The 14,048-nt window shown below is 41.4% G+C and overlaps 1 protein-coding gene across 1 annotated transcript; it reads right to left on the bottom strand.

Moving 5' to 3' along the window:
• Positions 1-510: 510 nt before the first annotated feature.
• On the bottom strand, positions 511-13,517 carry cyp4v2a (cytochrome P450, family 4, subfamily V, member 2a). Its single transcript, XM_014195260.2, has 11 exons — positions 13,229-13,517; positions 6,432-6,544; positions 5,610-5,695; positions 4,988-5,178; positions 4,751-4,820; positions 4,299-4,425; positions 3,861-4,034; positions 3,669-3,771; positions 1,717-1,851; positions 1,239-1,418; positions 511-845 (listed from the first exon to the last, which is right to left on the bottom strand). Exons 1-11 carry the CDS (start codon positions 13,485-13,487, stop codon positions 676-678), a joined length of 1,608 nt encoding a protein of 535 aa, XP_014050735.1. The 5' UTR covers positions 13,488-13,517; the 3' UTR covers positions 511-675.
• Positions 13,518-14,048: the final 531 nt, after the last annotated feature.

The following is a 14,048-nucleotide window of genomic DNA, read 5'->3' as shown; positions in this document are numbered from 1 at the left end:
CAACACATTTTCAAGTTAACACATGCCTTATAAATGAAAGTTGTGGTAAAGTGTTATCAGATAGGGTAGGTATTCTTGGTGGTATAATTGTGTTAATATGGTCTGTACCTCAGAAGCGGTGGAGGCTGGTGGGAGGAGCTATAGGAGGAAGGGCTCATTGTAATGGCTGGAGTAGATTAAATGGAACGGTATCAAACACAAAACCATGGAAACCACCTTTGACTCTGTTCCATGTATTCCATTCCAGCCATTACAATGAGCCCGTCCTCCTATAGCTCCTCCCACCAGCCTCCATAAATAAAATAAAAATACCTATCTGAAGTCAATGTTGGGAAAATAAATGTTCTCCTAGTTTCCCACTCGTATTTTTCACTTCGAAGCTCAAACAATTGTGGATATCAGAAACCTGTTTATGACGATTACAAGAACTTTCTGCGAGTTTTGCAGTCTCGAGTTTTAGATTTTCCTGTAATACAGAGAGAACACAAATGCAATGTAAGCCTATGGGGATAAGGGCTAAGGGTTTTATTCGGCCCTGTTTAAATACTTTAAGAATGTTTCCTTCCTTCCTGCCTGGATAGTTGAAACCTACAGTATTGTGCTATAACTATTTACTTATACCTATCAAGTAGTGTTAGATCAGTTTTAAAGTATTCAAACAGTTCCCTAGATTATCTAGTGCTGCTGCTTCCTCTTCTCAAGTTTGATCCAGATGCCTTTCTCGGGGCGAAGAATGAGCTCCCCTAGTGGACGGAGGTCCTCGCGCTTCTGACACGCCTCCACGTTGAAGTAGCGCAAGATGGACGCCAGGATCACCTTCTCCTCCATCACGGCAAATCGCTGACCTGGGGGTAGGGATGTAACCAAAGCATGTGAGGATGACATCCTCATCGGACACACTTTTAATCGTTCATTTTGTTTTCACCATTTCAAATGCCTTATTGTCTTCAACCTTAATCTGTAACCATGATTAAAGTAGCGAGAGCATATGAGGGTGACAACCTCATCGGACACACGTTTAGAGGCCCACGTTTAGAGGCCCACTGTAGTAAAAAGTCTATGTTCCAAGATGATAAAAGATAGCCTGAGATTGATAAATACAAGTGATATTCTACAACAACGTGACAAATCTTATGTCGTTGATCTCAAATGGAATGATGTTGACTTACAAATGTTCTAAAAATGTTTGTACTTTAAGAGCTATTCAGTTGAATGTCTTGAATGTTTCCTGTTCTCACCGATGCAATTGCGGAGTCCAGCAGAGAAGGGGATGAAGGCATACGGATGTCTCCCAACGCAGTTTTCCGGCATGAAGCGTTCCGGGCGGAACTCTTCAGGCTGGGGGAAGTGGCGCGGGTCGCGGTGAAGGGAGTAGGGCATGATGATGGCATTGGCACCTTTGGGAACCTTGAAACCATCTACAGGTGCAACAATGTGAAACAAGTTAGGTTATTAGGTCCACAAAATGTACATGTGAATAAATGAACTAATTAACACAACCACAAAAAATATTAAACTAGATGACTGGAATGGAACGGCGCTGGATAAACCATGGTTGTAGGTTCATCTTCCATATGGCACAGGCCACCCATTGTGAATATGTACATTAATTAAAAGTAGTGTATAGCTAATCCTGTAAATTTAAATCAGTTAGAAAATGAATGACAGACTGAAATAAACTTTAATGGTTAAGAATGTGTCATTCATGTCACTCACTGATGTGGCAGTCTTCACAGATGCTGCGGGCGAAGAACGGGACGGAGGGGAACAGGCGCAGGGACTCTTTGATGACACACTCCAGGTAGCGCAGCTTCTTCAGATCCTCTGTGTTTATTGGCCGGTCGGACACACCTGAGCACGGGGGTACAAGAATGCATGTTACATCCCATGATATATGTTCTGTGGTGATGGGGCAATCGGACATAGCTATGAATAGGGGGCCAAAAATGTATGTTACACCGTATTATGAATGTTCTGTGGTGATGGGGAAATCGGACAGAGCTACGAATGGAGGTACAGGAATGGATGTTATGTTCTTCTGTCATCGATCATGGTAACTACACCGAACCTGCATCTACTGTCAAAGAGATACTCGTCATGGTAATATTTGAATGCTTGTTTGAATGCCAGGTCTGCCATGGCAGGAATGGAAGACATTCCAAAAAATAAACATGTCACAAATCAGGCTATTACTGTATACAACAGCCAATTTTGATATGCCACAGAACCTAATTCAGTTCATTAAATCATTTTGCTTTGGTGAGACTTTCCACACTTTCCCACTGTGCTTGAACTCACTTTGACCTGTGAGAGAAGGATTTGAACGAGAGTCAACGCGGATAAGAACCAAAAGTGATGTCATGTGATAAGAGAAGCGAGTATAGTGACAGGAGACTAGGGGATTAGAATTACCAAGTACTTCCTGCCGAGCCCATGGTCTAGCGGTAATGCGTCGAGCTTCTCTAAATACTTTTCCGAGACCAGGGTTCAATCCCAGCGTCTTCTCCTTCTGACTGTCTCTTCCACTTACCAGTCACCATTGTCTAAATCAAGTGCAATAAAACACTTTGACCCTCTACTGCACAGGTGTCAAAGTCATTCCACGGAGGGCCGAGTGGCAGTGGGTTTTCCCTTGTACTTGATTGATGAGGAACTCCTCATACTGTACCTGGCTGTTTATGGCTTAACTGAAAGGAAAAAACAAAAACCTGCAGAAACTAGGCCCTCCGTGGAATGCGTTTGACTCTACTGCATGCATTAGGATAGAACCATGCAATAAAATGTTGGATTCGTTTTTTTTAACTTAAAATGGCCACAAATAGGCAAATGTAAAATATTTTTTTGTGTGTTTTTTAAGTGTCATTTGAGGATTTTTTGCCGCATGGCAACACTGTGCGACAACGGTAAAAATATATATTTTTTAATTTGTACTGTAAAAAAACTATTGATAACATACAAAAAAAAATGTCTTATATAAATGAGGTGTTTGAATTATAATTTGATTGTTTTTATTCCTTCACAATATCATATTGATTTTGTTCTTGTAAAAATAATATACTCTGGCCATATTTATTTTTAAGAAAATAAGATTATTATAATGTTATTCAAATTTAACAGAATTGTTTTATATGCCCATATATAGAAAATATGTTATCTTTACAAAAATAAGTTCAAATCAAATTAGTCATGTCAATATTACCCAAAAAAATACAGAAAATTATGATTTCACTTTGTTTTGCTTGACCCCTCACCTGAATTGCAGTTCCCCTATCGCACAGTGTTGCAGTTTGCCAACAAATGCATTTGGTTCATTTCCCAATAACAAAATCTAGGGAAATTGGATTTAATGTTTAATATCACCTCTTAACTAACATGAGATTGAGTTTACATTTTTAATTGCAGGGGAAATGTAAAAATGATTGTTTTATGAGAACAATGTGAATGGCATGTATGTGTCTGGGAAAGGAAGCCCCATGTTGGTGCATGTCATGTGACTACGAAAGCACATAATTGGCTATTCTACACCACCCCTCTTCTGTAAAAAGCAATGGTGTTGCATTTTTTCATTCAGGGAAGCAAGGGGTGAAGAGAAATTATATGTTGTCATATGGCAACAGCAGGCAGTAAAGGGTTGAAAAAATAAAGGGTTAAAAAGAGGGGGGGATTACCGAACACCTCCTGAAGCTCTTGTTGAACCTTCCTCTGAACCTCTGGATGGGAGCCCAGCAGGTGAATGGCCCAATTCATGGCTGCGGCTGTAGTGTCATGACCCTGCAAGACGGGGGCAATAAAAATAACACCAATGATAAATCTGGAACACATTCTACATGGAGCGTGTGATAGTGGTTTTGACCTCTAACCCTGAACATGAAGGTGTCCACTTCCTCCTGGATGTCCTGGTGGGTGAGCTTGTTGCCCTCCTCGTCCGTGGTCTTCAGCAGCATGTCCAGGAAGGCCCGCCTCTTCCTCATTCCCTGGTCCGATTCGCTGTCCGACTCGATGTAGGCGATGTATTCCGCCCTCTCGTAGATGACCTGGGGTGTTTTCAGTGAAAACATTTGACATGTTTCTGAACGTTGCAGATAGAAATATAATGAATAGAGCTGACAGGATTTCTTATTCCATCGTACAGACAATCATTTATGGTCTACACAATACATTTCTATCTGAACATTCTGTAATGGTCATCCTTCTGAACAGGCCCTTGGCTGGATGGATGTGGTCTGATGGATGACAGCTTATTTCCCTGGGTGCAGCTAAATAGTCAAAAGCCCCTTTTAGGTTGACTGATGACTCACATTGGAGGTGAAGGAGTGGAGGACCTTGAGGCTCCTGTTGTGCTCCCAGCCCTCGCCAAAGTAGTTGTAAAACAAGTCAGGCCAGAACCACGGCATTCTCTGTCGCCGTGTGATGATATCACTCATCCTGGGGACAGTAGGAGGGATACAAGGTAGAGAAAATTATATTCATTTGATGCAATTTGATTCCACTCTATTACATTTCCTGCAATTAATATTATCCCCAAACGTCTGTTTATTTGTAGCACTTACAGAGTATAACATGTGTGGTACAAGGTGGCTACTACTTGCAACCAACTACCAACAGTGCAGACAGAAGGAGAGAGAGAGAGAGAGAAAGAGACAGAGAGAGATGCAGGGACAGTGAGCAATGGTTGGCCGTCAATACCCTCTACTTCCAAACAAAACCGGGCATGACAACATTGTCTGTTGCATTCAATACGAGGACTCACTTGTACACACATCGGACATACTCTGAGTCATAGTTACTCTGAGCGTAGATTTTCTTCCCCATTGCAGTCTCTGAAAGGAAAATCATATGCAGAGATATTTATTGCAAGATTGGTAGCAATTTGGATATATCTTTTTAGTTGATTTGAAATGGCCACAAGAATGGGAAATCTTTTTAACCCACTGAGCCTTTGGACCAACTAAAAACACCCCACATCCAGACCCAGACCCGGACCCACCACAGATGATGTCGAGGGCACAGAGGGTGACATGGTTGAAGCAGTTGAAGGGGCCCTTGCCTGCCTCCTTGTCCAGCTTCTCCACCAGCACCTCGGCCTGCTCGTTCATCACCTCCAGGAACTCCGTCAGGATGGAGAAGTGGAAGGTGGGGGTGAGCAACTTCCGCCGCCGCCGCCACTTGTCCCCCGTGCTGGGGAGAGGGAGGTGGGGAGCGAGGGAAGGGGGGAGAAATAGAGGAAGAGAGAGACAGAGGGGTGAGGGGGACAGAGAGAAAGAGAGGGAGGGTGACAAAGAAAGAGTGAGACAGACAGACAAATAAAGGGAGGGGAAGCAGAGAGAGGGAGATGCAGAACAAGTGACACAGAGAGAGACCATGTGAGAGAGAGACAAACGATGGAGTTCAGAAAATATGGAGGGAATGTGTTGATTGGAAAGTATTGACGTTTCTCAGAATGTATTGTTCTTTGTCATAAAAAAAAGGAAGTGTTTTCCCAAGAATTGTCAAAGGCTTATCTAAGAATTCCACGTTCCTATCTTGAGTTATAATACATATTTTCTGTTGCCTCAAATGCATATATACGTTTGATCTTTCTCAAATGAGATCTGTTTTGAAACACCCACCTGGTTAGTAGACCAGTGCCGAGCCAAGGGTGCAGGAACTTGTAAGCATAGGCCTTGTCCATATGAACAGGGTTGTTAAGAACCGTCTACAGAATCGAATAGAATAAATAGAATCAAATAGACAATCAAACAGACAATATAATAGAATATAGTTGATTTATTTCTCTGAGGGAACGTTGGTCATTGGCATGGCATCATCAACAGACAGTTAACAGCAATACATAAAAACTTAAAACCCCAACTACATAAAAATAATTGTTAAAGTTCATTATTTTTGCTTTAGTAAATTATGTTTTTATGGAAAATTCAACTCTTCCTCTAGTATAGCCACGCTATTGTTATTTACTGCTGATCAGTAATTATTTGTTATTCTTCTCTCTTACTTTTTTGGGGGGTATTTTCTTAAAACTGCATTGTTGGTTAAGGGCTTGTAAGTAAGCATTTCATTGTAAGGTCTACACCTGTTGTATTCGGCGCACGTGACAAATACGTTGATTTGATTTAGTATTCAATACAGTCTATGTTTGCATTGGCACGCTTAAACCCAAAACAGCAGGCCAGAATGGGTTTTGATATTTGATAGCAGTAACAATATATTGTTTGTCAGGCTACCTGTATGTGGTGTAATTACTACCTTATTTATGGAGAGTGGATTTCCATCTCCGGAGTGAAACGATGTAGTGTTCAGTAGGCCGAAATGTTGAGGTTTCAAAACAAGTGTGACACCAACTTGTATGTTTCACCATATTTAAACACTTTGCAAAACATACAGGTGTTATGAATCAAGTTGATTCAAGTCAATTCTTTGATTAATAAGCCTACCTCAATGGTTTCTGCATGGAACAGCACGAGGAAGGGTACTGGTCCGATCCAAATCTTCAACAGTGGGGAGTCCCTGAACTGCTCTGTGTAGCCAATGATTTGACGGAAGAAATCTGAAACCAAAGAAAGAGAACTCTGAAGTCATTCACTAGTTCAAGCTTCTGACTATCTGAGGTAGACAGTAGATACATACAGTTGAAGTCAGAAGTTTACATACACTTAGGTTGGAGTCATTAAAAATCGTTTTTCAACCACTCCAGAAATTTCTTGTTAACAAACTATAGTTTTGGCAAGTCAGTTAGGACATCTACTTTGTGCATGACACAAGTCATTTTTCCAACAATTGTTTACAGACAGAATATTTGACTTATAATTCACTGTATCACAATTCCAGTGGGTCAGAAGTTTACATACACTAAGTTGACTGTGCCTTTAAACAGCTTGTAAAATTCCAGAAAATGATGTCATGGCTTTAGAAGCTTCTGATAGGCAAATTGACATGATTTGAGTCAATTGGAGGTGTACCTGTGGATGTATTTCAAAGCCTACCTTCAAACTCAGTGCCTCTTTGCTTGAAATCATGGGAAAATCAAAAGAAATCAGCCAAGACCTCAGAAAAAAATGGTAGAACTCCACAAGTCTGGTTCATCATTGGGAGAAATTTCCAAACGCCTGAAGGTACCACGTTCATCTGTACAAACAATAGTACGCAAGTGTAAACACCATTGGACCACGCAGCCGTCATACCGATCAGGAAGGAGACGCAATCTGTCTCCTAGAAATGAATGTACTTTGGTGCGAAATGTGCAAATCAATCCCAGAACAACAGCAAAGGACATTGTGAAGATGCTGGAGGAAACAGGTACAAAAGTATCTACAGTGAGGGAAAAAAGTATTTGATCCCCTGCTGATTTAGTACATTTGCCCACTTACAAAGAAATGATCAGTCTATAATTTTAATGGTAGGTTTATTTGAACAGTGAGAGACAGAATAACAACTAAAAAATCCAGAAAAACACATGTCAAAAATGTTATAAATTGATTTGCATTTTAATGAGGGAAATAAGTATTTGACCCCTCTGCAAAACATGACTTAGTACTTTGGTGGCAAAACCCTTGTTGGCAATCACAGAGGTCAGACGTTTCTTGTAGTTGGCCACCAGGTTTGCACACATCTCAGGAGGGATTTTGTCCCACTCCTCTTTGCAGATCTTCTCCAAGTCATTAAGGTTTCGAGGCTGACGTTTGGCAACTCGAACCTTCAGCTCCCTCCACAGATTTTCTATAGGATTAAGGTCTGGAGACTGGCTAGGCTACTCCAGGACCTTAATGTGCTTCTTCTTGAGCCACTCCTTTGTTGCCTTGGCCGTGTGTTTTGGGTCATTGTCATGCTGGAATACCCATCCACGACCCATTTTCAATGCCCTGGCTGAGGGAAGGAGGTTCTCACCCAAGATTTGACGGTACACGGCCCCGTCCATCGTCCCTTTGATGCGGTGAAGTTGTACTGTCCCCTGAGCAGAAAAACACCCCCAAAGCATAATGTTCCATGTTTGACGGTGGGGATGGTGTTCTTGGGGTCATAGGCAGCATTCCTCCTCCTCCAAACACGGCGAGTTGAGTTGATGCCAAAGAGCTCCATTTTGGTCTCATCTGACCACAACACTTTCACCCAGTTGTCCTCTGAATCATTCAGATGTTCATTGGCAAACTTCAGACGGGCATGTATATGTGCTTTCTTGAGCAGGGGACCTTGCGGGCGCTGCAGGATTTCAGTCCTTCACGGCGTAGTGTCTTACCAATTGTTTTCTTGGTGACTATGGTCCCAGCTGCCTTGAGATCATTGACAAGATCCTCCCGTGTAGTTCTGGGCTGATTCCTCACCGTTCTCATGATCATTGCAACTCCACAAGGTGAGATCTTGCATGGAGCCCCAGGCCGGGGGAGATTGACAGTTCTTTTGTGTTTTTTCCATTTGAGAATAATCGCACCAACTGTTGTCACCTTCTCACCAAGCTGCTTGGCGATGGTCTTGTAGCCCATTCCAGCCTTGTGTAGGTCTACAATCTTATCCCTGACATCCTTGGAGAGCTCTTTGGTCTTGGCCATGGTGGAGAGTTTGGAATCTGATTTGATTGATTGCTTCTGTGGACAGGTGTCTTTTATACAGGTAACAAGCTGAGATAAGGAGCACTCCCTTTAAGAGTGTGCTCCTAATCTCAGCTCATTACCTGTATAAAAGACACCCGGGAGCCAGAAATCTTTCTGATTGAGAGGGGGTCAAATACTTATTTCCCTCATTAAAATGCAAATCAATTTATAATTTTTTTTACATTAATTTTTCTGGATTTTTTTGTTGTTATTCTGTCTCTCACTGTTCAAATAAACCTACCATTAAAATTATAGACTGATCATTTCTTTGTCAGTGGGCAAACGTACAAAATCAGCAGGGGATCAAATACTTTTTTCCCTCACTGTATATCCACAGTAAAACGAGTCCAATATCGACATAACCTGAAAGGCCTCTCAGCAAGGAAGAAGCCACTGCTCCCAAACCGCCATAAAAAAGCCAGACTATGGTTTGCAACTGCACATGGGGACAAAGATCATACATTTTGGAGAAATGTCCTCAGGTCTGATGAAACTCCAAATGGACAATGACCCCAAGCATACTTCCAAAGTTGTGGCAAAATGGCTTAAGGACAACAAAGTCAAGGTATTGGAGTGGCCATCACAAAGCCCTGACCTCAATCCTATAGAAAATATGTGGGCAGAACTGAAAAAATGTGTGCGAGCAAGGAGGCCTACAAACCTGACTCAGTTACACCAGCTCTGTCAGGAGGAATGGGCCAAAATTCACCCAACCTATTGTGGGAAGCTTGTGGAAGGCTACCCGAAATGTTTGACCCAAGTTAAACAATTTAACTTCTCTAGGGTAGGGGGCAGTATTTTCACGGCCGGATGAAAAACGTACCCAAATTAAACGACCTACTACTTGGACCCAGGAACTAGAATATGCTTATTATTAGTAGATTTGGATAGAAAACACTCTGAAGTTTCTAAAACTGTTTGAATGGTGTCTGTGAGTATAACAGAACTCATATGGCAGGCAAAAACCTGAGAAAAATCTAACCAGGAAGTGGGAAGTCTGGGGCTTGTAGTCCTTTCTAGTCATTGCCTATCAAACACACAGTGACTTAGGGTTAATTTTGCACTTCCTAAGGCTTCCACTAGATGTCAACAGTCTTTAGAAAGTTGTTTGAGGCATCTATGATGAACAGAGAGCGAACAGAGGAAGTTGGAAGTTGTTGACTCAGGAAAGCAAATTAGTTCATTGGCGCACGTTCACGTGAGAGTTAGCTGTGTTCCAAAACGTTTTTCAAGACACTGGAATCGTCCAGTTGGAATATTATTGAAGTTCTAAGTTAAAAAGGCCCTAAAGATTGATGCTATACAACGTTTCACATATTTGAACGAACGTAAATATAACTTTTTTTGACTTTTTGTCGTGAAATTTTCGGCGCGCTTCCTACACTTGGAGTAGCTTACTGAACGCGGAAACAACAAGGAGTTATTTGGACATAAATTATGGACTTTATCAAACAAAACAACATTTATTGTGGACCTGGGATTCCTGGAAGTGCCATCTGATGAAGATCATCAAAGGTAAGTGAATATTTCTAATGCTATTTATGATTTTAGATGACTCCAAAATGGCGGGTATTTGTATTGCCTAGTGTATTTTTCTGAGCGCAGTACTCAGATTATTGCAAAGTGTGCTTTCCCCGTGAAGCTTTTTTTAAATCTGTCACAGCGGTTGCATAAAGGAGATGTTCATCTATAATTCTTTGAATAACAGTTTAATATTTTATCAACGTTTAGGATGAGTATTTTTGTAAATTGTTGTGCTGATTCACCGGCAGTATTGGAGGCTAAATATTTTCTGAACATCACGCGCCAATGTAAAAGGCTGTTTTTGGATATACATATGAACTCGATCGAACAAAAAATGCATGTATTGTGTAACATGATGTCCTAGGAGTGTCATCTGATGAAGATCGTCAAAGGTTAGTGCATAATTTTAGCTGAATTTCTGGTATTTGTGACGCCTGTCCTTGCTAGGAAAATGGCTGTGTGGTTTTTCTTGTGTTGGAGCTGTCCTAACATAATCTAACTTTATGCTTTCGCCGTAAAGCCTTTTTGAAATCGGACAACGTGGTTACATTAAGGAGACGTGTATCTTTAAAATGGTGTGTTTGAGAACTTTGAATTATGACATTTTGTGGTTTTGAATTTGGCGCTCTGATTTTTCACTGGCTGTTGAATAGTGTGAACCGTGGGTGGGACGCTGCCCAAGAAAGGCAATGCTACCAAATACTAATTGGGTGTATGTAAACTTCTGACCCACTGGGAATGTGATGAAAGAAATAAAAGTTGAAAGAAATAATTCTCTCTACTATTATTCTGACATTTCACATTTTCAAATAAAGTGGTGATCCTAACTGACCCAAGACAGGGATTTTTTACCTGGATTAAAAATCAGGAATTGTGAAAAACTGAGTTTAAATGTATTTGGCTATGGTGTATGTAAACTTCCGACTTCAACTGTATGTCGGTAGATTGGGAGAGCAATGAATAACTGAATGATTGAGTGAGTGTTCGAAGCTCCCCTCCCTAAACTACTGTCCTCTCCTCTCTCTTCCCTTCTCCTCGCTCCTCTCTTCTCACGTCTCCTCTCCTCGCTCAATTCCGGCATTGAACTGCAGTGTGATCTCTATGAGGGGGTATGTGCCTTCAATCTCCTATATGGACTTCATCTCCCTCCATGTATACAGGTAACTGCTGAGTAGCTGGTAGGTTATGTAGGTCAGCATTGCAAAGAAGAGGCTCACCCCCAGCAGCTCCAAATTGCAAGCCCCCAAAACGATCACCATCTCTGGGTAGTACGGGGCATAAACATCCTCCAACTGGATGTCTGAGACCTGCTGGCTTCACCTAATGTCAGGTGGACTTTAATTCTGACCTGTTCCCCAGATTTCCCTGTCATTCCGCCTGCTAGTTATGATTAATGATTAACTAATAGCGAGGGGGGATGAGGTAAACATGGATGTTTATTAAGGGATACTATTTTTGTCATGCACACGCATACACACAGAAACACTTAAATATGCAAACAAACACACACATACTGACATATTGAATACATTTGTGATGTTTCACTTGGAAAGAATCATTTTAGATGTTGCTTACAATGCTGCCCTGCACATTTATAATTCTCTAGAATCTAGATCGATGCTTCCTCTATATGAAGTTATAGAAGAAGAAAAAAACATAGCTTTAATAGTAGCTTTTTAATTGTAGCTTTTCAAACCATAGCTTTAATAGTTGGTCGCCCATTCCTTGCCCGTAAAGTTGGGCCCTCTAATGTATTTCACAGTCACAAGGTCTAATGCCCCGTATACATCTCATTATTCCATACTTCATTTTCACGCAATCTCGTCCTGCTACTGGACGGAGAGCATAGGGTTTCACAACGCAAGACAAGATGGAGGCTAGTCTCTCGTCAGAGATCGCATTTATTTTGGGAGATTGCAAAATATGACCTTTTCATTCAAGACAGGATAAACATATTGTTTCAGGTGATAATAAAACATGTTTTGTCAAGTTACTTTTTCTCAACTTGTTTCTCTAACTTCTAGCAAGTCACGTTAGCGTACAAATTAGCTAGCTAGCTAAAAGCAAGGCTAGGTTGACGATACTGTATTTAGCAACCTCCACCTAATAATTATCAAAAACAAACATTAGTACCATCACAATAAACTTAAATGAGAGGCAACAGTCATGTAATATAATTGGTTAACAGCCACTGTGTATTATTTAACATTACTATTAAAATAGTATTCACTTATAGGAATGGGTAATTGTTTACAAGTTGCTAGCTATCCCATAAAGCCATCACCGAAAACCACATATTTTCATCTTCTTCTGTGGTTTGGTAATTTCCTGTTCTATTGACAGACTCTGGCTGCGCTAAAGACGGCACAAAGTTGGAAAACAAATAATCGTATGCGGAATCCGTTTCGCAACAGAGCCTTCAACGTAAGGGGGCGCTGAGATAGCACAATGTTGCTGCTGTGATACCACTCCATGGCGGACGGTCCCCATTGAAATGAATGACATCGGGCGCAACGCAACGGACTGCTCAGATATAATGTGAATGAGGCTTACAAGCCTTGTGCACACCAGTTGTGTCAAACTGTATGTGTTCCGGCAGAAGTCCATTCATTCCAATGGGAGGCAAATTCGCACAGTTGCGACTCATCTGCCAGACTAGGATGCAGTGCCTGTCACTGCAGTGCAGTGTTGTATGCATTGGAGTTTTTCAAACTTGTGCATTGCTTTGCCGTGCGGTATCAGGAACGGAAGTAGATAAACCACAGAAGTTGCTAATGTGTAGCGTGATCATTGTTGTGATGCGCCGCATGGATTGTGAAGACTGTCACATTTACACGAGTCTCAGTACAGCAACAATGCAGACAATATATTGGGTTTATAGTCTCATTTCTAGGACAGATTAACATGATTCACCGTTCAAATGGGATATTTGATTCACAAATCTTTTGAATCAATGGATTTATTTTCTCTCATTTGTTAACAAATACTTCTTAAAGTTATTATGGAAAGGCTGGCATCATTTATGTCATCATGTTTAGAACCCAAATGTTAAACTAATAAAAGCAACCCCTCTTCAAAATACCCTTCTCGTCTCCTTTTTTCCCCCCTCATAACCCTCTCACCTCCGGCGTTGGATTTGAACTGCAATGCGTTCCCTATGAGGGGGTATGTGCCTTCAATCTCTGGTATGGGCTTCATCTCCCTCCATTTATACAGATAACTGCTGAGTAGCTGGTAGGTGGCGTAGGTCAGTATTGAAATGAAGAGGCTCAACCCCAGCAGCCCCAACGTGTAAGCCCCCAAAACTATCGCCATCTCTGGGTAGTACGTGGCCTTAACAACCTCCGAATGAATGTCTGAGACCTGCTGGCTACACCTCATATCAGGTGGACTTTAATCCTGACCTGTTCCCCACTTTTCCCTGATATCCCGGCCTCTAGTTATGAATGATTAACCAGTAGGGAGGGGGTAAGAGGTAAACCTGGATGTTCATCAAGGGATAGTATTTTGTACTGTCATGCACGCACATGGGGTACACAGGACAAAAAAAGTATGAAAATGTCTGCACTCGCTATTTATTGTAAGTCGTTCTGCTAAAGGACTAAAATGTAAAATACAAATGTAAACATGCACACAGACACAGACAGGTATAGACACACGTGCACACACACATTTGTTTCATGCGCACACATACACACTCAGATGATAACTCCCTATCATAACACAGCAACGTTTTATTCAAGCCAGTTATAAACCAAAACATGGTTAAAACTATCATTTTTATATCATGGATGGTCAGTCCTTGAATTCATAGCTATGTCTATAAAGTTGAGTGGTTACATTTTCCAGCCCAATCAGCTTTTTACCAAAACAGTGGCAGCTTGACCGCTTTGTTGTTGTATGAACTGCAGATTGCATCTTTCAATTGGGGGGCCCTCCAAA

This window comes from Salmo salar, chromosome ssa04 (genome assembly GCF_905237065.1).
Source record: "Salmo salar chromosome ssa04, Ssal_v3.1, whole genome shotgun sequence".
Lineage (NCBI taxonomy): Eukaryota > Metazoa > Chordata > Actinopteri > Salmoniformes > Salmonidae > Salmo > Salmo salar.
The sequence above is the reverse complement of the archived record's forward strand: the minus strand, read 5'-3'. Positions and strand labels throughout refer to the sequence as shown.

Coding starts and splice junctions, on each gene's coding strand:
- cyp4v2a (XM_014195260.2), bottom strand. CDS start 13,487: ATGAGGTGTAGCCAGCAGGTCTCAGACATTCATTCGGAGGTTGTTAAG. Junction 5,179..5,609: donor GGCACTGGTCTACTAACCAG/GTGGGTGTTTCA, acceptor CCCTCTCCCCAG/CACGGGGGACAAGTGGCGGC. Junction 4,821..4,987: donor TGCCCTCGACATCATCTGTG/GTGGGTCCGGGT, acceptor TTTTCCTTTCAG/AGACTGCAATGGGGAAGAAA.